This window comes from Manis pentadactyla, chromosome 12, assembly GCF_030020395.1.
Source record: "Manis pentadactyla isolate mManPen7 chromosome 12, mManPen7.hap1, whole genome shotgun sequence".
NCBI lineage: Eukaryota > Metazoa > Chordata > Mammalia > Pholidota > Manidae > Manis > Manis pentadactyla.
In genome coordinates this window covers 56,681,539-56,708,272 of record NC_080030.1, presented here as the reverse complement: position 1 = coordinate 56,708,272, position 26,734 = coordinate 56,681,539, and the positions used below count along the sequence as shown (strand labels likewise).

Below are 26,734 nucleotides of genomic sequence, written 5' to 3'. Positions count from 1 at the left end.
GTGTGATTGCCAGAGAGTGAGGGCTGCTTGAGGTCAGTGATGATTGAAAATGAGCCCATAGTGACATGTTGAGCTGTGTGACTGCCGACACTCACTTGGCATACCTCAAAATGTACATCAGATCACATCACTCCCCTGCTTAATACATTTAGAAGCTTTCCATTGCACTTAGAATGAAATCCAAACTCACTCAGCCTGCAAAGTGCTATAGACTTTCCAGCTGAATCTCAAACGATGGCAGTCTCCTGGGCTTCTTCCCGTTCCTGGGCCAGGTCAAGTGTGTTTCTGATTTAGCCTTTGCACTTAGCTGGTCTCTGCCTGAATTCTCTTTCCCCTTATCTTTGCAGGGTTAGCTCTTTATTATCTCTCCAATTATCTTAAATGTTACCTCTCAGAATAACTTGAGATCACCCAGTCAAAAGTGGCCGCTCAATCAATCATTATCCTGTCAGCACATTTTCATTCTGGCATTTTTGCCTGCTAATTAATGTTGTACCACCTGACACCTGGCACATAGGAAGTGCTCAGTTAATATTTTGTGAGTAAGTGGATTTGAATGAATACAAGGAGAGACCACATAAAATTACCTTCTGAAAGTGAAAGATAACTCTCAGAACCAAAGTATTTACAAAAACACTGTTGGATTTCTCTACTTCCATTTTAACTGGGGAAAAATATAAAAAGCACAGCTGAAAACGTAAATGTGGCAAACGGCCCGTTTTGAGTTTGTAGCTGGCAAGGCAGAAGTTCGAAATGAAATCCTTTCAAATTATATTACTGCTGAAATCTTTTCTGACCACTCAGTTGAGTCACTGTGTATTTTATAAGAAACCTAACAACCTTGGAATATTTGCTTTTTTAGCCTTGTAGAAATAGAAGAAAAGAACCCAACTCCAAATAGCAGAAAGGAAAATGTTAAGCAACGCTAGTATCAAATTCTTACTCTTCAGAAAATCAATGGGATATATCCATCAGAGTGTCTACAAAAGTTGATTCATGTTTCATTAACACCTAAATTCATAAAGATCCTTCACTTAGCAGTGTCCTTCCCCAGGCTTCAAGTTCACTTGAGCTTTGGTGTCCTAGCAAATTCCCTGGTCTTTCCACTGCCCCATGTTTCCTGAGCTAGTTTGATAGCTTTCCAATACCATTACGTATTTTATTTTTTGTCTCTTGTCAGTTCCCTCCACGGAACCTTGTTTAACATATATACTTCCTACATACTTTGGGCAATTTACATAATCCGAACTGCTTATATTTTCATTTTCAAAGCCTTTGCCAATCTCCTGCTTTCCAGCTAAAACAAGCCCAAGGCTCCCTCATATTGCATAAGTAGGAGGTAGCAAAGATTTCCGAAAGCAACTTTGTTTCCTTTCTGCTCTCAGTCCTGGGCTTCCTCACAAGATAGATCTCCAGTGGATACAGCATTTGCTGCTGCTATGAATGAGTTTAAAATGCCCAGTTTTTGCCTTCCCATCTTTCATAATTCTCTGCACCAGTGTCCTTATCTATCTTCATTCTTTGATACCAACCTCACGCAGTCTGTCTAGGGGTTGACGGTACTTTGGGTTTAGATATCTCCTACTTTGCAATTTACAATTTTCTTGGGGAGGGTCTGGATTTAAACTTGGATTTAAATTAGAGCATGACTCAAAAGTAACAGAAATGTGATTCTTTTAAAAACATGTTGTAATTCAGAGTTTTACTTGTTTAAACAAATTCCTTCCCCTCCCAGAATTCTGAATGAATATGTTTTGTTGAATTTTAGATATTCAAGACATATGCTCTTAGGAAATATCTTATTCTGGAGGTCTACTAGATAGAAAGACTGGCTTAAGTTTGTCTTCAAATTTTCATTTGGTTTGCAAGTTGATACATTCTGACAATCCCATATGCAAATAGATCTTACAGTTTCTTTAACTCACCCAGAACATTCTATTTTCAAGTTAAAACTTTTTTAAAAAGAGTGCAATGAGGGGTGATAATAGAGTAGGCCCTTAGTGTCATTTAATTAATACATTACTGATTTCTCCCTACATCCATCAAATTTTTATAATTGAATTTTAGCAAACCTTTATTTTCAAAAGAATTTTGCTCCCCAGGTCATTCAAAAGTACATACAGATAGGAGAATTTACCACAGAGCCTCTCACCTGCCCAGCCCCTTCCAAGCCCCACATAGTCATGCCTGATTTTGTACTCACAGTCTGTACTATTTTACTTAAAAAGGGGTCTCAAAAGCTTAGGCTCCACATAACATGGGTCTGCCCCTGCTTACATACCTACACACTTACGTGTGGGGGACAGAATTATCTCCAACAGAGATCTTCCTCCTCAGCTCGAGCTCCCAGACTTCTCTCCCTCCGATTTGCATGGCCCGGTGGTGCATCAGGTAGAGTCCGAACCAACGGAACTCAGTGCTATCCCCCAACCCCCACCACACTCCTGCCTCCTAAGCCTGCTCTTCCTCCTCTTTCAGCTCTTGGTTTGGTGAATGTCCCACTGCATACTGGGTTAGTTCTCTAAGCTAGAGAGAGTCCTCATTTTCCTCCCTGCCCCCAACTGTCTTCTCCAGTCTAGCTCCAAGTTGTGTAGGTTCCATCCCTGCACCCCACCCACCACAATTCCCTACCTGACTCCTCACGGGTCTCCCTCATTCAGCGCCTCCCCTTCTCATTCTCCATATTTTGCCTAAGTGCTCAGTTAAGTCTAGTCCCTTTTTCTCCCTATTACTGTCTTCAGGGTAAAATCCAAATTCTTTACCAAACAGGACAGGACCCTTCATAAGTGTTCGCTGCCCTTTACTCTGGGCTCGTCTCCCAGTGTCCAACTCAAAACCTGTCCCCTTCGTACCACACCTGTGAGCTCATTGGCCGCTCTGTGCGACCCCTCTCTGACTCCCGTGCACTCCTCTTTGCCCAGGTAACTCCTTCAGGCTTCAGCTTTTTATTTACTGATTTTTGTTTATTGACGTATAGTTGATATACAGTATTATATTGGTTTCAAGTATACGACATAGTGACTCAACAGTTATCTACATTACTAAATCCTCACCCCCAACTAGTGTAAGATTCAGCTTCACTATTACAGGAAGATTTTATAGCTGCAATACTTCAATACCCATGACTTTCTTTTGCCATTCAACACAGTGTGCTGCAATGGTCTGCTTTCTTACTGCCCCTGAAAATAAAAAAGTTATGGATTCTCTGTCTCCTGTATCTTCAGTTCTTTTCTAGAACAGTGCATGGTCCAAAGTAGATGGTCAACAAAGAATTGAGTAAGTAATATCTGAAGTGCTGGGGAATGGATTAGTTTGGTATAAGCAGTATGGCTCACTTATCTGAGCTCATGCCTCCTTCTCCTCTCACTGTACAGACTGGGTTAGATGATAGATTAAATCACATCCTCTGACCCATAGATCAAAACCTATTGTGGTTTATACTGTTATCTGTGGTTTGATCCCCACACACAATGAATTTAGCATTGGTTTTATCCACAAGTTACCAAATTAAAAACTAAATACTTTTTATTCAATCTTTAGGTAGGAATCAGTATTAAGCTAGATACTACAGAGGTTACATAAGGAAAATAATGGGCAAAGATCATTCCTGGAAACCAAAACTTTGTAACCCTATTAAGAGGTGAAACTGCAAGAGCTTTAGCTAAGTCAGTGTAGAAAAGGGGACTAGAAAATATTGGCGAGCCAGGAGAAAAGAATGCTATCCCGTCTGAGGGTTACTCAGGGTTTCAAGATGAGGATTTGCCATGTCTCTTAAGGCATAAGTATCTTGGATTAAATCTTCAAAGCTAACTATAATGTAGGAATAGAAGGAGAAGTTAAGAAATAAGAAAGGGTCAGTGATAGGAAGGGATCCAGGAAAGAAAATTGTTTCATGGGAGCTAAAAGAGAATTTCAAGAGAGAGTAGGTAGGATAGATTAAATGTGGTAAAGAAAACATTCTTTTTCCTTCATCTCATCAAGAGATTGAACCAATTCTTACACCCTGTAAGTCTTGACTATCCTCAGGACTTGTACTGATGATAGGAAGTGATGAAGTATGACTTCCAAAATGGAAACTGCATGGGACCCTGCAGCATCCACCTCCACTACTTGGAATGCTGCCCCGAGTCTGACATGGGCGGGAACCCTGCTAGCCTCCTGGAGGATGAAGTCACGTGGAGAACTGAGAGCTCCCAACGGTGTCCACTCCTACTACCGTCTGCGGGGGTGAGGCGCCCTCAGACCTCCCAGCTGACCATCCTGTGATGTCACCACGTGAGTGAGCACTGGTGCAACGAGGAGAGGCACCACCCAGCCGAACAAAAGGGTCCTGGGAAGCAATACACAGTGTATTTTGAGCCACTGCATTTGGGGATGGTTGACATGACACAAGCCATGGGGAGGATGAGAAATGAAGGATGACCCATGGATTTGGAAGTCATTGGTCCTGGCATCTCAGTTTTGGAAAAGGCCTGAATCTGCCAAACATGTGCCCAGTTTACAGATGAGTGCATGAGTAATCAAGGTCTAAGGCTGTTATTGGAACCGTATATGTGTAATTAACAGTCTTGTTCAGATTCTGTGCTCATCAAGAAAGCCAATCATTTGGCTTCAACTTGCATTGAGCCAGGCAATGTGCTGGTTAGGCCAAGGGTACAGCCAGCATTCCTGATAATTATTTTTCTCTTTGAAAATTAATAATTTTCATTTTCATTGTATTTTTTAAAAATACAATGGGCCTTAACTGTATCAAAAATTAACCCTACAATTTGGTTTTTAGTTTACAACTTGAGTTATGTTTTGCTTTTCTACTTACTAAAGTGAAATATTTCAAAAATGTAAACCATTTAGAAGTGTGTAACTATAAAGTGAAAATTCTCCCAATCCTACTTACTATATACCCTAGTAAACAGTATTAACAGCTTATAACAGGCTATATATATTTATTTATTTATTTATTTATTTATTTATTTATTAATAGTCTATATAAATATGTATGTACACATATACTTCCATAAGTTCACCAATCAGATTTATTCTTCTTTCAGATAAAAGCTGAAGAATTACTGTGCCCAGTTTCTGTAGCAATCACACATTTCTGTCTTGTGTATTGAAAGTTTTTAGAAAAAGTCACAAGCTATAAATATGTAATTTCCTTCCATTATATTAAAACCCTAGAACAAGTATCTCTACAATGTCAAGTATAATGATTCATTCTGGGCAGAGGAACTGGTTCCTCTCCATTCCTGGGCTCTGTGCATCACCTCCTCCCCCAGGCAACAGTCTCGGTAGTTAGAGCAATGAATTCAACTACTAAAGGAAAAGGGGAGTTTTCTCACAGCCTGCATCTGAATTGTTTAAACAGTCTCTCCGTAAGAAATCTATTAGATAACCAGTTTTCTAAATGCCTCTTCATGTAAGAAACACTTTATTTTTCTTAACTTAGTTTGTACCATATTTGGAATAATTGTATACATTTAAATCCCAGAGTTTTCCAGGTAATCTTTGCCTGAACAAGTTTAGGGCTTAAAGAGACCTGTAAGTGTGACAGAGGTGGATGAAGCCCACAGTACTAGGCAATGAGCATGAGCACCTTCCTGAAACCCCAAATTAAAACTCCACTGTCTTGGGGGAGCTAGGGAGATGGCAGAGATTCTTCGATCGTTACTGAAAAGAGCTTTGAAAGGTTTACTTAGGAGAAAGCATGGGTTATTCTAATTTCTCTGCTGAGTCACCAAAATTACACATACGGCAGAGACATTGGAATTATGCTTTGAGATCTGGTTTCACACCAACGGCAATATCCTAAAATAGCTGCAGATATTATTATTTAGTTATATATAAAAGCTGCATTTTGCATTGTTCATAGAGAAATGCACATAATACTTACACATTTGCCAGCTCCATTGATATTTGTTCCAAGGAGCATCCCTTTGTCTCAGGTATAAACACAACAACAAAAACCAGGGATGCTAGACTCATGATTGTATATATAAAGCACACCCAGGGCAGGCCAATGAGATCTATAAAGGACAAAAGGAGATGGTTAGAAATGTGTTTTGTGTTGCTATGATCCCATTTGTGGACAGCTGCTTCTTAGAGTTTATTCAAAAACACACTTATTTTCAAACATGCTGGTAATATGCAGAGAAATAGCAATCAAATAAAAAATACAGCCAGCTTCTGAAAATTACATTTTTACAAACTATCGCAGCTTTCTTTGGTAAAGTAAATAGCAGTCTTGTAAGTATCACATTTAAACCCAGTTCCCTCTTGATGAGCATGATTTTCTTTTTCAAAATGGTAATATGCTCACAATGAGCGTGTGTTCATTGCAAAAAAGAGAGACTTAGGCAACACAGAAACATTTTTAAAAGGTAAAATATCTCCTGGTACTCCTCACCCTTCACAACCCCTCTGGGGAATGCCTGCTCTAGCAGTATGGTGTCTATTTGGTGGACATTTTTAAAGACATATTTATACAGATGGACTTTTCTTGGAATGAGCTCATCCTTTACTCTAATTTGAAGAAATCATTTCATCTTGGCAATATTTCATCATTTTAATAGCTGGCAGCATATTTGTGATGCTTCTTCCTGGATTCAGAGGAAAAAGTGATAATGGTTTTAATGAAAGGCATTAACTTGTTAAGATGCATCAGTAAGAAGCTGGGTCCTTGAGGCTTTGAGAGAGCTCACCCACCACCTAGTTTTTCCTCTGACCATTTCTAACTGAAGGTACAGTCCTTTCGTAGTTACTGACCAAGACCAAGGTGCACTGGCTGGTGAGAGATGGTCCCCCATGCACTTGAGTCTGCCGTTTGCATTGTGCCACCTCCGGGCTCAGTGGCAGGAAGTCGAGTGTGACAAGTGGTGAGAAGGAAGCTGGCTCCTTTGAGCACCAGCTCCAACCAACAGCCAACAGAAATGGTGCAAACAGCCCTTCACAGCTGCAGCCTACTAATCATGAGGGGTCAGGAAAACTGACCAATTGGTTGTGTAGTGAAGCAATTTAGTAAATGCAGAGTGGAAGGATCTAAGCATATTAGCCACTTGTCGGCCAGTTGTGCTGAGGTGGGCAGAGGTGCAAAGAGGGAACAGCGCTGCAGTTCTCTGAACAATTTGAATTAAAGTCCAATCCCTCTGTGCTGTTCTTGCTGCTGGCACAGGGTTTTGCCCAGGTGACTGCTTAATAAGTGCTTGTAGAATTGGTCTATCTTTCCTCTATGGGGCATAAAACCAGAATATGGAAAATGAAAAATGCCAAAAGGTCATCTCATCGAATTTGTGCCTGTTTTGGTTGAGCACTTTCAGTAATACGTTGCTTACCACGTCACAGAGGTTCTGGCTGCATGGTGAGCTGGCCTTATCTGTTAAAAAGGTATTCCTCACTAATTCCTAAGCCCAAGTCCACCTTTCAGCAACTGTGGTTCAGAGGTTCTGCTTTGTCCTCTGCATTGGCTCTCCCCATTCCCTTCTTCATGACAGCCGTGCAAATATTTGCACCTCCATCCCTTCCCTGATCATCCTCCTGTCCAAGTCAAACATGCTGAACACTTGTAACTATTCTTCACACGCCCATGTCATCCAGATTGCCCTCTCTTGGTGGACACAGTGCAACCCTCTTAAAATACTTAAACAATCCTCTTAAAATATTTTACTGAGAGCTGCTGAGCACAGCACTGCAGCTGTCTCATGACCACTGCAGAGTAAGTCTGTCTCTCTGGAATAGTCGGCTTTTACTGATGCAGCTGAAACGACACTCAAAAAGGGGTTGATGCCCAAGGGCTTGCTGCCAAGCAAAACCCTTCTATCTTTTACTTGGAAAATTGATTTTTGAAAATAAGCATAGAATTTCAAACTTAGCCCAGTGCAATGTCATCTACAGGTTAGAGATCATTCCAGGATTCTTTTTAAAAAAGTGAATATACTTTTTAAAGGCATCACAGGAGAACTTCTGAATCTTAGAACTTCCGAATTAGCGCACCCTAAGTATTAGCTATTCTTCCCAGAGATTCTATCATCTTTTCTTCTCCCTCATTGTTAGCATTCTTTTCCATTTCTCTTTCTCCACACCGAAGAGCAGATGAGGGGTGTGCATGTATGTGCGTGTGTGTGTGTGTGTGTGTGTGAAGGTGAAGGACACAGGCCCAAGCACGTGATGAGTAGGAGAGAGGTGCTTGGTGCTAATAATCAGTTCCTTTGTTTCGTTTAATCCAGGGCTGTTTCTTAAAACGTGAGACATAAACATTTAAAAATGCTATGTAAAGATGCAAACCATGCTTAATAACTCCAAAAATTAATCTCCAAAAGTGGATGTACTTTAAAAAAGTGATTGACAAGATTCAGAGGTACTATATATAGGTATATACCTTTGTGAATATACATGTACTTTTGAAAATTTAGTGCTATGTATAATTTTATATGCATATTACATGTAATGCATTTACTTATATATATTTATTGTATATATATTTTATATAATAATATAATTACATACAATATATAGTATATATTTAGATATATAAAGATAAAAGGAGAAAAGAAAACTCATTGGTCAATTTTGAAGGATGCTGAAGAATCACCTCATTAGCTGGAAAACTAGAAATAAAAAGAAAGTTTCAAGAATTTATCTTGGTTTTCTTATAGGAGTCATACTTCAGGGCAGGCAAATGACTAATGAGATTTCTCCTTAGAGAAGTATTGCTGATAAAAATTTAGAAGGAATGATGGGATAAAAAAAATGGATCTAGACAATGATCCTCCACAGAAGCCAACATGACAAGAGGGAGACAGACAGGGTGCGCCTGGAACTGCGGGGCACACGCCAGCACCTGTGAAGGAGTTTGCAAACCAGCCAACCAGAAACTCTGAATCTCCTCTAGCCCCCAGGTCTCAACGGCAGTTTACAGGAAACACCGAGGACAGAAAGTCATGGGATGTCACTATCATCAGCAAAATCCAGTCTGGGGAAAACAGTGAAACAAGTGACCCTGTTTCCTCAGTAAAAATACAAAGTGTGGAGAGGATGGGGGAGAAATGGATGTAAAACTTACAAATTATAAGAGATATATCAATCAATTATAAATATGTATTTGGATTGTTAGTCAAACAAAGTATTAAAGTAATTACAAGACAACTGAATGAATGTGAACACAGGCTGGATATTTGATACCAAGGGATTATTATTAATATTTTAAGGTGATATAATGACATTGTGGTTAATTATATTAATACATTGTATTAATATTTTTAGGTGTGATAATGACATTGTAGGTTTGTTTTTGTTTTTGTTTATTTTGGTATCATTAATCTACAATTACAGTTTTTTGTTTTTTTGCAAACAAAAAATGTTTATGGATTTTCCAAACATAAATAAAGGAAATACTGTTTAGGCAGTAAGGCTCATGCTGATGGCTAGCAGGAAGTACCAAAGTGTAATCTATGTGGAAAAATTGTTAATGTACAAATAACAAGCTCAAATTATGGACTGCAGCAGTTTAATCATCACTGCCATTTTTCTTACTTCCAAAATAAAGCCTTGGTTTAACCATTCATACCCTCTATTACTCATACTTTTACTTCAGAGATTAAGGAACTATATACAGCAAATGAAATTATTTCACCATAGGGATAATGTATTGTATCCCTCTGCCAATGTTACTTGAAAACTTTCCACATCAAAACAATTTGACAGCAGCTATAAGCAATTCAATAAATACACAATGATGTTTCATTATAGTTCTTTAAAGGCACGTGTTAACATGCTGTTAACCTTAGGATCACAGGGCATGGTATCCAATACAAACAGTTGGGGTGACTTTCAAAGTAATGTTGAATCCCTCACTTTATTTTATAATCCCACTGTAACAGTAAGTTCATTTCACAGGTCCGTAGGTGCATTAATCATGGGGCAGCAGGAGTTAATGAAAATATTCCTGGTACAACATCCATGCCGACAACGAAAGTCCCCAAACCACCAAGGAAGGCATGGTTGTTGCACAATACATGAGGATCTGGAACTTTTCCAAAAGTTAAAAAAATAAAAATATAAAATGGAATTATATTTGAGATTTTCTGAAAGCTGCATTAATACTGTATGACTAATAAAAGCATATCAGTTGCCTGGTTTGAATCAGAGATCAGCATGCACCCAGAATGCACCTGAGTAAAATTGCAGTATCTGACTCCAGGCCAGATTTCAACAAGCCATTGTACCCCTTTATCATGCCTGCCCCGGTAGGGTCATATGGCACATGGAACTTCCACTTTATCCCTAAGTGCTGCACCCATCCTTGTAACGCATGTCCGGTAATGGGTGCTTTGATCGCTCTCAATCACCTGCGGTCAGCCACAGGCTGCAGAGAGACGCTCCAGGCCTCTTCTGGTCATTTGCTGGTCTGTGCAACATGCAGGAAAAGCAACCAGAAGTCCAGTAGCTGTGTCCGCACAAGTCATGACATATCTATACCCTTCTGATACAGGCAGAAGCCCAATGGTTATTGGGTTATTGGGTGTTTCTTACCACTTCTCAAAGTAGTCTTCATTGCCTATAGGTCATTTCCAGTCAAAGGTTAAAGTTCAAAGGTTGAATGATCAAAATGCTCATTTTCTCAGTAGGACAACTATGTTCTGCTAGGAGAATAACACTGGCATCGACAAGTATCATCATGATACCACCATTTTGTTTTCTTTGCATTCTTGTTACATGTTCCAACGTAAAAAGAATAATCTGTTGGTCTCCTCTTTTCTTTGCATCTGGAAAGCATGCTAATAATGCTGAGACAAACTGATTGGACTGAGAGTGCTGGGGACCAGCCTTCTGTTAGAATGGATAAACAGACAGGGACCATTGCTATGAACATGGGGATGAGTGGGAATATTTTCACCAGTAAACATGACCAGAGGGGAGTTAAAAGGATATCAACTACTAAACATAAATAGAAGTTGAAACTTTTCCACTTCATATAAGGTACCAGGGGCACCTTCCATGTCTAAAGTCCAGTGTGTAATTGAATTTGAACACCCTTTCCATTTAAAGTTATCCCAGGAGGTGGGTCATTTTGCAAAGCCAAGAGTTCTTTCTGCAGTCATTTCTGCATTGATGCCATGATGTAACCATTGACATTATAGTTTCTAAATGTCTAAATGTCTTATCCTTTAGAGGTCCATGCTGAAGTTTTAGAGACAATATGACATGCCTGGGATATGACTCAAAATAATTTTGCGGAAAATGCTGGTGGGGTTATAAATTAATTAAGATTGATTGGTATTAAATTAATGGGTGATCGGGACCTCAGGTTCATTGCCATTCTCTTTACTACTGAATGTTTTTATAAATGTCCACAGTAATATTCTTCTAGGTGAGAATGCTTCCCTAATATCTGTCCTAGGAGCACAAAAGGCATTAGAGGAAAACAAGTCCTTACCGGTCACAGTCAAAAATGTCAGCGAGACGAGGAGGTTGATGCCCCAGTTCATGCTAGAGGTTAAGGCCATGGCTCGTCCTCTAATTCCACCAGGAAAAATCTCGCTCAGTACCAGCCAGGGCACTAGAAGAAAGGCAAGAGTGGGTGGGGTATGGCAAAATGATCAAGCCCCCACTGACACTGAGGGCCAGCCCACTGACCTCTCTGTCCTAGTCCTGCACGCTTTGTGTTTGGAGAGCAGGGTGATGTCCTTACTGGCAGGTGGGAGAAGGGATGTGCTTCCTCCTTACCTCTAACAAGGGAGAAAGGATTTGGAAGACATGCTAAGAGGTTGACACTGGTCCCCGGAAGTAGGAGAGGATATAAAACACTGGTATGTGACATAGGTCTGAGAAATGCAAATGGAAAGGGCCACCTGGCCAGCAGAAACAAGAGAGGCAGGCTTGGACCTCTCCCAAGCACACAGCCTCAGCGCAAGACCCCAGCTCTACCTGCCAAACTTCTGGGCCCTTTCCGCTGACCTGCTTTGCGCCTGCCCTTGGAGAACTCCAGCATCTTGGCTAATGAGTCTGCAGGAAGCAGAGGTAGGAGAGCTGGAAGGGGCCGGCTACCCTCACTCTCCCACTGGGCTTCCTGGCCGGCGGCAAGCTGGGTGGGAAGAAGCTCTAAATTAAATAGAGCTCCAAGATGTGATTATTACACCAGACAAAACATTTGAATTTCTGAAAACAGACTCTTGGCACAAAAAATCATCAGTGGACTTATATTTTCTGAGAGTGACAGGAATACTATGGGACCTGCCTGATGGGATTAGAAAGGGCAGTGAAGGAGCAAATTAACTTGTCTTCAGCTCTTCAAACTGAGTGTGCCTATAAAACAGCTGACAGTTCTTACTGTGGGCTGAGCGCTTTGCAAACCTTATCTCATTTGATTCTTATGAAATCCTGTAAGACAGGAACCATTATAACCCTTCTTTATAGAAGAGAAAACGGGCTTAAAGGAGTTAACTATTTCTCAAGGTCACGGTGTTTATAAGCAGCAGAGGTGGCATCGAGCCTGGGCAGTCAGTCTCTGGAACTTTTTACTCATGGTGCTCTCTTGCTGGTGGCTCAGTAAATATTTGTTAATGAATAAATAAATGTGGAATATTAAGTACCTTTGATTCTGAGGAAAGAATGACTTAGGAGCCGCCTCAGCCCTGGCGCCCTGCTGGCTAAGTCACTTTGTCTTGGAAAGCCAGCATTATATACAGACCAGCTGCGTCAGCCCAGCCCAGAGGGGGCAGGTGGGGGGAGAAGCAAGGAGCCAGGGAGGGGCCCCCTGGGCCCACAACTCCTAGGACCACCTCTGTGAGAAGCAAGCAAGTCAGCTGTCCTCTGATTTAACAATTTGCCTCTCATGACAAGATTACTCTCTGTACAGAAAACATCTGCTCATAGTAAATTTGCTGTCTTAAAAATAAGAAAAATAAAATAAACAAAAACAAAAATAAGGACTGGAAAAACATTTTTTTCCCCTTGATTATCTTCTCCAAGTGAATTTATATAGGGTTAAATTTAGGGCATGGGAGGTAACTGCAAACAAAAGAAAATGATTACTATTGTTCTAATTCATAGGGAACTGAAACAGAAAATTGCATATCTGCTCCACTCCCCACTCCCCTCCTCAAAAAGCTTGCACTGGGTCCTTGCAGATTGTGTCCTTGGTAGAGTCACTTTACTCTTAAGGAGACCAGTGCAATGCTCAGGCAATCTTTTCTTGAGCTTTGAGAGACTGGGGATCTGGTTCTGAGTAGACTGATAGCTGTATAATTCTGATGAAGTCTTTGTACAATGTTTTGCCCTTGGACAAATTCAAGATAAAATTATGTAAATCCAATTTTTTGAAGTGAAATAATCTATGCCACAAATCAATCCTCCTCTTCCCCTTCCTGCTATGGGTGTGTGACATGCGTCAAGGTAGAGCGGAGGGTCCCTTATCACCTTTTGCTTTAGTAGCCATGAGGAGGTGGGGGAAAGACTCTCTCATTTTCTTTCTGCAGAGGAATTGCCACAGCTTTTCTTGATCTATTTCCACCCTACTTCATCAGCTCTGAAGCCCCCTTCTCCCCATCATCACTTTTTATCATGATGGCCTCTTGGAATTATCTGGTGGGGTTTGAAGAAAGTCACTGCTGGGGTCATCACAGCCAACCTGGCCTCACATGGGAACGAGCGAATCCTGTTGCCATAGAAAGTGGTGGATCTTGTCAACAAGAAGCTGAGACGGTTGCACAAAGCTTTAGTTGGAAGTACTCAGTGTGAACCTTTAAGGGCTTGCCTAAAAGACCCCAAGATCTGTCATAAGCATGCATTCAATTCAGCAGCTGAGCCAAGTTCTTGAGCAGTTTAACCAGTCAGTGAGCAAAGAACTGAATATTGGAAAGCAGACTTCCCTCTGTCTCTGATGAGAACTTGTGGTCAGGCAAACCCTACACCTGCCATTTCCGAAAGTAATGGGTCATTGCTGCAAACTTTCTGTTAGATCAAGGAGAATTCAAGAACTGATGCCTTGGTTTATCTACTATTGACAAACTGGATGTAGTAGCAATTGACAAGTGTTTTTGACATGGATGGTTCAGCCTCCCAATATGGAGCCTGACAAGTCAAAACTAAGGAGACTATTATTTTAACAGTGATTTCAGAGCCATAAAATCACAGGTTTTCAGACCAAGAGAGAGTGAAACAAGAATTCGAAAGTGGCACTCGCAGCATGCAGAACTGACTGAAAGACTAAGAGTTCCCACGGCAGACTTAGGAGCAAGGTGATGCGGGAATCTTACTGGCCTCCGTGTTCCCTGAAAATAAGCCGGGACCCAAAGCAGAAGGAATGGAGAGACTCTGTTTCGGTTCATCAACAAAGAGCACGGAGGCATAAACCATCACATGGGGATTTGATATGTTTGTATTTATAATGACAGGTGGAAATTTTCTTAAAATCACCGATTTTTTTTCCTAATGAGTTGGCCTAATTTCTCCAAGGAAAACCAAATCATTGTCACATGCCACAGTGAAGAAGCAGTGGCTCTGTGCGGGGCATCCTGGTTATCCCCTACCCCGACAATAGACCCACAGGGGATGCTTTGTGCTATTTGCTTGTGAGTAATCCACAGACTCCCAGAGGCACAGTGAACTCTTCGATGGTGACTGTGGTTCTAGCTGCTTCGCAGGCCCTGAAACAATTCTCCTTGACCTCTATTTTTCCACTGCAACCCATCATTCCGGACTACCTCAGCAATGTGTGCCTGTAAAAATGTCAGTCTGCACACATCTTTAAGGTCTTCTCTATGCTGCAAGGATTGAGGAAATTTTGGACTTGCTGCAAGTTAATTGTCCACAGGTAGTGGAACATGTATTTCACATGGTATTAAATCACCAGGGGTGCCTGTCAGAACTTGCCTGATCCAGATGAAATCGGCAGACAGTGTTTATGGCTGCACCGAGTGCCATAAAAAAGACCATGATGGACAAATATGTTGAAATGCCTCTGTGGGAACTGGGATTAATAGGGGCAATCAATGTAAATGACTTAGCCCTACCACCCGTGAACGGCCATGCTTGTCTCCTTCTTCCTCCCTATTTCTGCCACTGCTGGCATTTTCCCCTCTGAAGCTGTTGTTTAACTCCCTGTGCTTTCAGAGTTAAGCCTTGCACCTCTCCAGCACACTTTCCACTTGGCTTAAGTGCATCCTGAACCACCTGGCATGTAGCCCCAGGTCCAAAAGACTCATGGAGGTCTTAAAAGTCTTACCACAGAATTCCTAGCAACTGTGGAGGAAATGCTACACTCAGACTGCAGGGTTTGCAAGCTGATTTGCCAAGGAGCCACTGTCCCATACTGTGTAGGAGGGAAGCCAATTCCTGTGACTTTTATTACCTTTGCAAGCAGCCAGCAGCACACCCCACTCTCTGACTGCAGAAGGGTACTTTAAATGTGAATTGGAGAGGGAAATAAGCTCATTTCCTTCCAACCAGATGTTTCAGTTCTGGCCTTACACATTCCCCAAATTGGAAAATTGTGTTCTTTTAAAAATATACTTCATCATATGCTACCATCTCCAACATCAGCAGTAATGGAGTAGCTTTAATTTATTTTTATTTTTGTATTCCCCTTTCTCTCAGTGTCTCTGAGTTTTACTCACTCTTGGCCTCTTCTAAAATGCTTTATTTAAGAATATTATCTTGGAGTATTTAAATAACAAACCAAGGGAAGCAATGAAATAAAGCCTCAATGTTCCCCAATATTTCTATCTTAATGATTTCTACTCAAAACCAACTGAAATGATCTTTTAAAAATATTTTCAGGGAAATGATACTATATGTAGTAACACTCAATAAAAATGCCACAGTTAATAATGGAACCCTTTTATGAGCAGGTACCTGTTGGGAGTAAGGAAGAGCTATGGCAGTGGTCTTCAAACCTTCTTGCTTGTGTAGCTTTTAAAATAATTTTAAAAACTAAGCACTTTCTTTCACTTGTAAGTCAACATCTAACTGTTTTTCACAGTAAATTTTAGTTATAGCAAAGGATGCATTTTCTATTGTATTATAAACTCTAACACTTAAAACAGAACACTTACCACTCTTATAAATATTTCCAGTGGAATTTAAATACCATACCTATTTTGATACTCATCGTCATGCATTTAAAAAATAAAGGAATAAGGTAATTATCAGAAATTTTACAGTGTTTTTTTTCACCTTGAACTTAGTTTTATCCTACTGTAATGCATTTTTTTAAGCTTGAAAGTCTTGTATAGATCACTCCATCATACTTCTTTTTAAAAAAATGACCTTAAATTGAAATTTTAGATTTCTTTTTATTTCTTCTAAAAATGTCTAGGTAGTTTTTCTTAGTAAAGCTACTAACACACTAATCAATACGAAATGGATCAAAATTATAGATACATTAAATTTTTAGAAGTAACTATTAAATGTGAAAAGTAAAATACATTGGAAATATCTTTCTTAATGCATGGGTGAATGTGAGTGAATGTCACTTGCTTCTAGAATAACATGGTATATTACAACTCTGTAAATAGATGAAATTTGTTGTTCTCAAGAATAATGGAAATATTTGAGGAGGTGAAGAAATTTTATAAAAGCAGGGTCCCTTACTTCTTTGAATTAACAACAGAAGGTATTTGTAACAACGTGTCAGCTGAGATCTTGATGAGGTTATCCTTTAGTTTTTGTTAAGAGCAAATTATAGGAAATATTTAAGCTTAACCAAGGGTTATTATTTAGTCATTACAGTCATTTTTCCACACCACACCTACATATTTCCAATTTTCTTTTTGTTTAGTGTTCCTGAGGTTTATGTAATTTGGGACATGTATCATAATAAGTTTTCTAATGGGTAATAGGTATGCTTTCTTTTAAGTGGAGAGCTGTTATTACTGGGGAGATGGGAAAGAAGACATTTTGTGCAGACTTTTCCTAAAAATCAAGAAATTGATTTCCTTACACATATCACTGAAAGTTAATTCCCAAGACTATGCATATACTAATTCACAGACCACTGAACTGGAGTTCAAAATGCAAAAGAAAGAAAGAAAGGTCGGGGGTGAAGGGGAGGGAGGAAGAAGAAAAGAGCTAAGAAAAATTGGTCTTTTCTGGTCTAAACTATAACTTGAATATCATGCTTCAGATGTAGTATTTTACGTTGCTTTTTTCCATGACTGAAATTTGGACTTCAATCAAAACCATATAATGGTTTTCAATGTTGCAAATGTTCCTTGGAAAAATTATTTACATTATGTTCTGGAAAACAATAGAGAAACAAATGAATGCTTGTTTTTATTAAGAGAGTGTTAAAACCTTAATCCATTTCTTAAATGTCTTTACTGCCTAGTATTCATAATTTCCAAGGCCATAGGAGTATGCCTGGCATGCTGGACTGAGAGGAAAGCTAAACACTGATGCATTATGTGAACAGCTGCTGGTGGTAAGGGAACTGATGGTGTCATCTCTCCATTTTTTAAGCTGTGCTCAAGCTGCAAAAATATCGTTTAAGACTCTTGTTCTATTAGGTACAACTGTTGCCTCACCTAACGCCGGGAAGGAAAACAGGATTTAATTAGCCAAAGACACATATTTCTTAAGGTTTTCCTCTTTTGCTTGGGAGCAAATTTAGTATAGAATCATTTGTAGGCTAGTTTTTATTTACCTTGCATTATTTTGATGACTGCCATCAGAGGACCAAATAATTCACCACTTGAAATGACTTTTAAGTAATTAATTGAGAAAAGGAACAGTATTGGTGAATATTGTTGATAACCAAAACCTAAGATTAAAAAAAAAAAAAAGGATTTGAATTATCCTAAAGATCGACACTTACACTCAACACAGACCCATTGGGTGACTATGACTGTATAATGGCTACATGTGATAATAAAACCTTCCTGTTTAAAAATAGTGACTTATATAATATGCCTATTCTCTAGCAGTGTGTAATTATCCCAGACGAATAGTGGAAAAGGAAAATGGGCACTAAAATAGCCTTTGATTTTGATGGATTGTGAATATTAGGGGCCTAGAGTTTAGGAATAAATGCAAAGAGTATCAAAATCTCTTTTGAAACATTGATGTACTTCTGGTCTATAAACCTCTCTGTTTTAAACCCAGTATAACTTGGAATGAAGCAGCTAAGTAAACTTTTGAATTATAACCTGCTGTTCTACTTCCCTGGGGTTATCATAATCGCTAGCTGTGCTAACATCACAAGAACAATTTCTTTTTGAAGAGCTACAGTTATTTGGGTATATAATCTAAATTTAAATGTTACAGCAGATGAATCTTATGCTTCCTACTGATATCCATCCTCCCAAAGGCTGGCTAAACTCCATAAAACCAAACCAAACAAAAAACTAGGCTCTACAATCACAGAACCCCTAAAAGTTCTAGTGTCTTTTACAAAAACAAAAGACAAAACAGAAAAGCACCCTTTTTAAGGTATTTGAGCTGAAAGACAATTCATGGGCCTCTTGCATTTCTGCATGTCCTGAGAGCAAAATACCTGATTGTCTTTGTTCCAGGATGTCTTTCTAAGGATGTTTGTATAATAAGCAGCCTTAAAAGATGGAATAGTGTCCCCTCTGGAACAAAAGTTTGTTTATTATCCAGTAAATTAAAGATAATGCCTCCCTCCAGGGAAGAAATCAGGTTGAATTACTGTCTATTATAAAAGATTTGGGTTCCCTAAGCTTGGGAATCCTCTCCTCTAAAATTGGTGTCACCTGGCCCGATTCATGTTGTCCCATGTGTATTGGGGCTTGGGAACTGGTACAAATGCTGCTGTTCTGGTTATTGCTATTGGTATGAGAAATAAACTGTCCTTTGTCTCAGACTAAATAGTCTTATTTCTTTTGCTAATGTCCATAAAACTGTGAAAGGCAACTTGTTAGCTTGCAGTAGGCTAAAGTCCCAGGAAGTTTATAGTTCTTGCAATTTTGATTACTTGTGGCTATTAATAATGAAATACCTGAGGAATAATCCCATCAGGTTAATGAGTTTTATAAGGCATTCAAGATCTCGTATGGAAAACTTTCTCCTAATAAAAATCTTCCCTAAACTCCAACTGATTCATGCAGTTCAAACCAAGGTTCTAGAATATGCTTTTAGTGATTGAATTGGGATTCTTATGGTATGTTTTCTTTAGAAAAGAAAAATAAAGCACAACATGAATAGGGACATAAATGACTTTGACTCAAAGCAAGAAAAAAAGAATTATTCAGATCTTGTTGAAAAACTCTAGGAGAATCTGTAACCCCAAGTCATGGATGTGAATATCTGCTTGTTCTCTTCAGATGATTCAGGATTCTGTCTCAGGCTGCAAGCCTCTCAGTCTCATACATGAACACCCAGCTCATTCCGTGGAAATACAATCATAAGTTGAAGAAACTAGGATGAGATGAAGAGTCATTTCCTTTTCCCACACCCAAACCTCCTTCAACCATGAGATTCTCCAACTCACTAACACTGCTTTAGGACCAAGAAATAATCAAGTGGACTCTTTCTCCTTGTTGTAGCAAAATACTGAGGTGTCCAAAACAATCTGGGTCTATTTTTAGATACTTTGTGTCCAAAATTCCCAAATAATTCTTCACGACTTAACAAAGAAAAGCCTTAATGCCTCCCATTACCTGTTTCTGAGCACTACTAACTTCCTGACATCCTATCTTATAAGCAAAACACAGAAATAGATTTTTAAAAATCATACCCAAATAGTGGATTGCTCTGCAAAAAGCATCTGGCAGCAACAGGGGTCATGGTGCCTGGCAAGAACAGGAGTGTCTGGGGCAGCCTAGCATTTCTAGCTTATGTGGTACTTAGCCTGCCCACTAGATAGCTTGACACATGTAAAGAAGCACTGTTCTAGATCTTTCTTACATCTGCCTCTTATTTTTAAAGTTCTTCTTCCCCATCCCTTCCTTAGAAACCCAAATGTATCCCTGCATGGTTTTCCAACAAACTAATGCAGTGATCATTTGAAGGGAGGAAGAGAAGGAAGAAATATGAGCTGTCATTTCTTCTCTCAAAGAACGTATTCTAGGAACTATATTTGGTTAGTAAACCAAAAGAAACACAGAAGCAATGCACTATACCATTCAGAACTAAGTGTGTTATTGCACCGTAACTTCTGTTTGTCGCATACTCTACAGCACCCAAAACACTTGCACCTGTATCAGCTCCCTGGACACTCGCCTACACTCTGTGAGTTGGACAAGTATTATTATGCCCATTAATATTAGCACCAGCTTCAGAGAAGAAAAAGAACTGGAAGATCACACAGCCAGTTAAGTACAACAGTGGGGATTAGAACCTAGGTTTTCTGATTTTAAATTCAGGCTCTCTAGAGCCCAGAACTGAACTACTCTACACAAGTAACTACTGATGATTCATACCAATAAAGAGTTCTAAAAAAAATGGAGTGAATAAATTGAGGAGATGAGACTTTCACTGATCATTAAAGATAGGAAGGATTTGAGTAGAGTAGAGGGGAAGGAAAAGAGGCCACAACAAGGGCTTTGTATTTCTTGACTTGGGTGTGGAGCAGTGGGAAATAAGGAAGCCCGGAGCGGCAAAGTATTGCCTCATTGCCCAACACCAAGGGTTATCACCCACCCTGTGTTCTGTGTGGAGTCTATTTGTACTTCTATATGAATGGTGGCCCTGGAAGACAATACAGTGAACTACAATGTAGATGGTGCCCCCAGAGTTGTGCAGAAAACCTTGGCAGACTAGGGTGAGATGATGGAGTCCCTTGAAAATCATAGTTTTTTCTTCAAAGATGGGTGACATTACAGTAGAAAGAGTATAGCATCAGGCCTTAGATGTCCATGGTGGTAGCCCTAAACCTGTGTGACTTCCATCTCTCAGAGTTTATTGTTTCTTTTCTGTAAAAGGAAAATGTTGGGCTAGGTAATTTCTAATTCACACTTCCTCTTGAAAGGCATTAGACTTCTCTAACATGGTAGAAAGTAGTATGCCATGGAAAATTTGTGAGCGTTGGTGACATGAAGAACATGGTACTTAAAGAATACTAGTATGAAGGACTGATGGGTGTGACAATGATCTGCAATGTAAGAAAGCTACAAGAAGGGTTTTCCAGTAATCCAGGAATGAGACCTTAAGAGGTAGACTGGGAGGGTAGAAATGGGAAGGAAAAGACAAACACAGGAGCCATTTGTGATGGAAGATGCAAGAGCATTTGATCATTGACTGGACTGGGAAAAGGCCCCAGAGCATCAGGTCTGAATGACTGGCAGAGCAACTGCCCATGGAAAAGGAAGGGAAGTTCTCCTGATATAAGGGGAAAAGAATTCAGCAGTGGACTTCTTGGGTTTGGATGAAAAGCATCAGGTGGAAAAATTCAGTACTTAGCAGGAAAAAAAGGAACTAGAAGTCATGTGAGATGATAGAACTAGAGATAAGTGAGAGTCATCAGCTCAAGGCAGATAATTAATGTTCCTGAGAAAATGAATGTGAAAGCTTTCCTAATGCATTGACAAAAGAGTGTGCATCAGTTTTATAGCTAAAGAAACAAAGGCCAAGAGACATTAATGAAGTGGTCTCATCTCTTTTTTAGAAGTAAATGGAATGGAAGCTAGTCATACATTTTAACAATTATTGTTTTAATTCAAAGAAATAGATGTCTATCACAGCATTTGAAGACAGACGTCAGGGCCCTTTACCTTCTGGAATATTTTTTTCTATATTCACATCTATTCTCTCTTATTTCAGAGTGTATTTCTCTGATGGTTTTGTACTGTGTTGGTTTAGCTAAGCTGAGCTGTTTCCCAGAATTCCCTTCCCTGTGTAGTTCTGGGCAAGGGTTGAAAGGAAGAGAAACTTGCATGAGACTTGGAAGGCCCAGGGGATGCATCAGCCTACACTTGGCCCTAGACATCACTGCAGCCTTTGTATATTCTTGTGATTTGCTGGCTCTGCTTGTTGGTGTGGGGAATCAACCAGTGCAGCCAGGCCTTCCCCTCCAACGTTTCCAAGTCCTAGGCTCAGCACACTGCCCGGGCTCTGTGGAAAAGGGCATCCTTTTTTTTAAAACTTTTTAAAATTAAGGTATCATTGATATATAATCTTATGAAGGTTTCACATGATTAACATTGTGGTTACAACATTCACCCATATTATCAAGTACCCCCAACATACCCCACTGCAGTCACTGTCCATCAGCACAGTAAGATGCTATAGAGTCACTATTTGTCTTCTCTGTGCTATAATGCCTTCCCCGTGAGCCACCTACATTATGTGTGCTCATCATAATGCCCCTTTCTCCCCTTCTCCCTACCTCCCCCCACCACACCCTTCCCACTCCCTTCCCTTTGGTAACCGCTAGTCAGAAGGGCATCCATTTTCCTGTGGCATCAGAACCCATGCAGCAGGAGACAGATGTAGGTAAGTTCGTTTCTTCTCTGAGATCCCAGTGTGTCCCAGCAGGGTGCATCTCATCTTCGCTTCTCCCTGCTTTGAGCCCAGCTTCTCCTCTGGCTTGCCCCGCTCACCTGCAGAGACGTCAACCCACAACCAGATGCAAGGAAACAGCCTTCCATAGCCTTCTTCACTGCCTTCCCTTCATGTTCCCTATTAGGGCTTTCTCCTTCTCGTCTAACTGTCCCCTTCCAGACCTTTCTTTCTCAGTGTCTTCACAATTGTGTGAGGTCTAATCTGGTAAAAATTCCTTATCCCCTGTCACTTACAGAGGTTCTGCTTCCCTGATAGAATTGCTTGCCCTGTCTTACTATCCAGGCCTTCCAAGTGTCATGCAAGTTTCTCTTCCTTCTGATCCTCACCCAGAGCTACACAGGGAAGGGTATTCTGGGAAACAGCTCAGCTTTGCTAAACTGACACAGTACAAAACCATCAGAGTAACAATGTCAGAGCCAATTAAGTCTCCCCTTAATTGACTTTACTTTGTGCATTTCACTTATTCTCAAGCAACCATTAGCTGTCAGAAAAGGGTGATGAAATTTTAAAATGCATCTTAGTATTTTTAAATAGCCATCATGGTAGACTGAGAATCAATATTAAAGTACTAGCTACAATAAAGGCTGGGGACACTATAGGCTTCAGGTGTTTGACCCTCAAGGCTGCCACAGTACCCAGAACTAGCCCATGTTATGTGAGAAACTCTTATCTTAGTTAAGCCACTGTTATTTTGGTCTTTGTTATAGATGAGCTTGAATTCTAATCAATATACACATGAAATATTACCCTAATCAAATTCAGTTATTTAAGTAAATGCACATAAAAAACTTCTGTGTTCTTATCATTATGCTCCTTCTCTTCTATAAGTCAGCCTTACAGAGGTGCATGCTCACTTACCTAGCAGAGCTTCAGTGAAAGAGACTGTCTCTATTGCAAAAAATGCAGTTGGTCCACTTAATAGCCTCATGTGATGGACAGGGATACACTATTTTCATTCATTCTTCCTTCTAGTTTATCTTCATGGAGAGAACTGAACTACAAATAATTAACATTTACTGTAAGACCAACACAGTACTGCCTATTCTTGTCTTAGAATAGGGATTAACACTGAATTTCAGAAGACAAGAGATGTTTTCATTTACTTGAGCAAGTTGCTTAACCTTTCTGAGATTCAGAGTCATCATTTATACAATCTATTGAATACCCTTTCTTCACAGGTTTGTTGTGAAGGTAAAATGAAATCCTCCAAAGTATGTAAAAACTTCCAGCACAGTATTTGACATAATAAGTGTCAATAAAAATTAGTTGAATCTAAGGCTCAAATTATATTTTTAAAAAATTAGTTTTGTATACAATTTAAGGAATCCTAAAAGGCAAATGACAAACAGCCTCCAATAATTTTATCCCAAATCAGATTGAGTTTCCTGAAAAGACAAACTCTTGCTCTAATAATGTATCAATGTTAGTGACCAAGGAATTTTTGCATTTTTCAAAGGTACCCAAAAACTAAAAAGAGAAAAGGTAGCGTGAGCTTGGGAAGACTCTTACCATTAAGTGGTTGGTTCTGGAAGTTTAAGATCAATGTCTATCATAACATGTGCCATGTCATAATCTCTGCCAACCTGAAATGTTCTCTGAATTAGAGCAAAGAGGACATCCTTTTCTTTTAGCTAACCTTTACTTAGGTTCTTAGTTGATGCTTGGCATTTCAAAAGATTGGATCAAGAAAATTGATATAAAGAGGAAATATTTTTAGTTTTATATGAAAATGTGAAGGAAAAAACACTGGCAAAGGAAATGTGGGTAAAATTGTAATTACATTTCCAGAGTATCTCGCCTGGCTTTAGTTCATTTGCATATCCTCAGGAGTGGAGAGAAGTTCATCTCCAAGTCAATGGGTAATTACCTGGGCAACCAAGGGCATGTCTGAACCTGAGAGTTGAAAGGGATGGGCTGGCTGGCTTACTTCTTCAGGACCAGAGGAGAGAGACAGCCCTGGACTGCAGTTTGTAGCCAATAAATGGGTTTTAAACTTTATTTCTCCCTTTGACTGATTTCGGTTTTTAGAGGTATTTTGCCCCAGCATTTCCTCTCCCCGGACTTACAGAAATCAATGGAACAATAAATACCACTTGAAGTTTATCAAATGAGCAAAACTTACTGTACTTATTAATATAGAAAAGTTCACCAACAAGGTTAAGTTGTTCCTTGATTCAAGATAGCATTCACACCTTGCATTTTGTATAGGCTTTAAAGAGTTTCTGAAAATAAAAATGTAAGATACTTGCTGAAATTTCATCAGCTTTATGTATCAGAGTAGCCACATAAATACTATAGACTGCATGTTTGTGTCCCCCATAAAATTCATACATTGAAACCTTAATTCCCAGTGTGATGGTATTGGGAGGTGGGGCCTTTGGGAGATGATTAGGTCCTGAGGATGAAGCTCCCATGATGGGATTAGTGCCTGCATAAGAAGACACATAGAAGAGCTAGCTAGTTCTCTCTCTCTGTCTCTTTCTTGCCCTCTGTCAGGTGAGGACATGTAAGAAGGGGGCCATCTACAAACTGGGAAGAGCACCTCATCAACACCTGAGTCTGCCAGCACCCTCCTCTAGCACTTCCCAGCCTCTAGACTGAGAAATCAAAGTTCATTGTCACAGCCACCAAGTCTTGGTAATTTGTTCTAGCAGCCCAAACTGCCTATGACAACTGTCTTACAAGTACACGCCCAGGATAATTGAATCCTGAAATAATGGTAGAAATCTGTTTCTAGGAAACTGTTCATTAATGATATTTATCATTGTTAAGCCTTAAAAAAGAGTATCAGGGTTCAGAAACAAGTCAGAGAGATCACAGGCTGATGGTATTGCAGAGTTTATCTGTCCATACCTAGTCCCTATGGGGAAATCTGTTTACTCTGCCAGAGGAAGCACCAGCTTCTGCTCATCCATCTACTGGACCATGTGGCCCAATCTTGCCACAGCTCATTAGCCTAGAGGTAGGCTTGAACAACCACCTATGACTTGGCACAGAAAAGATCACAGTCAGTAAGATTCCCTCTCTCACTTTGGAACTTTAAAGAATCAATATCTAGAGTCTGATCTCACGTAGAAGTGGGAGTAGGCAAAAGAGGCCAATACCACCCATGTGCAAGTCCAGTTATTAACTAACTGAGATGAAGCAGGCCAGACCTGCTGGTGGCTGATCAGATAAAAGCAGATGTGGGGCTATAGCTCAGTCCATTCGAGTATTCTCTCTTGGAAGACAAGGACAACATCTCTATCACTCATTACTGTTTCCCCAGCATTTAGCATTCTTGGTTATTAAAAAACTAGTCACTTGATACATATCACTTGAATGAAGAGTTAATGAGATACCAGGGGATCACTAAACAAACCCTACAGGGCCTTTCTTTTCAGAAATGCTGTCCATTTCCTGGCACCAGAAACCTACATCTGTCCACGAAAGCCCTTTTCCTTCAACATAGCCTGTGTCTTCTTACTGTTCCTAACCTCCAACACCTCTCTTTATTTGAACAAATTTGTTTGGTCTTTGATCCTTATAAACAAAACTTTCAGTCCCAGCTCTGTAAGAGAGAAGGAGGGAGGGAGAAAGAAAGAACAAGGAAGGGAGGGGAGAAAGAGAGAGAGGAGAGGGGTAGGAGATGAGGGTGGTAGAAAGATACTGCCCTTAATTTTTAAGCATTTTATTTTCTAGTAAGCTTTACAACCTCCCTAAAGAGAGGTTTGGACTTTCTGGTGTGAGGCTAAAAGACTGGAGATTTGCATACAACAAACAACCTTCTAGCAAATTCTAGAGAGTTTGCTCCAGAGATATGTTTAACTTCATCATTGGAGTAGACCGACTACGTAAAGTAGGACAACTTTGTAGCTATCTTCTTGTAAATTGTCTGTATTGTGTTGAATGGGAGTAACTTGGCTCCCTTTCTCCTACTTAATAAAGTGCCCAGGGAGGTTATGCCAGGGATAAAATATACTTAAATAAATAATGCATCCTCACCACATACTTATTCAGTGTTACTTCTTCATTATTACTGGAATGCATCCACTATTGTGTCTGTAAGAGAATATAAATGCTAGATTTCTTTTCTTTCCACTTACAAAGAAACTCAGGAATGATATGAAGGGAAATGCTATACTAATAAACTTTGCTTGCTTAAAACAACACATTCTCTTGGGCAATATCTTTCAAGATCTGGTTCATCCCTCATCAATTGATGTTGAAGTACCTTCATGTGACAGACAATGGGAAACTAATCCTCCAGTTGAGTACTAGCCCTGCACATTTCATAAAGCAG

The 26,734-nt window shown here is 39.8% G+C and overlaps 1 protein-coding gene and 1 pseudogene across 3 annotated transcripts in view; both read right to left on the bottom strand.

Annotated features, from left to right (window-relative positions):
- SLC2A12 (solute carrier family 2 member 12) overlaps positions 1–26,734 on the bottom strand; it is a 59,021-nt gene that overhangs the window by 5,580 nt on the left and 26,707 nt on the right. For 2 of the 3 annotated variants that reach the window (XM_036903744.2, XM_036903740.2), the window contains exons 3-4: positions 11,429–11,551; positions 5,891–6,023 (exon numbers count right to left, since the gene is read on the bottom strand). In XM_036903744.2, coding sequence (XP_036759639.1) covers positions 5,891–6,023; positions 11,429–11,551 — 256 coding nt within the window. The remainder of the gene's footprint in view (positions 1–5,890; positions 6,024–11,428; positions 11,552–26,734) is intronic. The other variant, XM_036903741.2, reaches the window with a different exon arrangement.
- Positions 8,701–11,110, bottom strand: LOC118921755 (ubiquitin-conjugating enzyme E2 W-like; annotated as a pseudogene).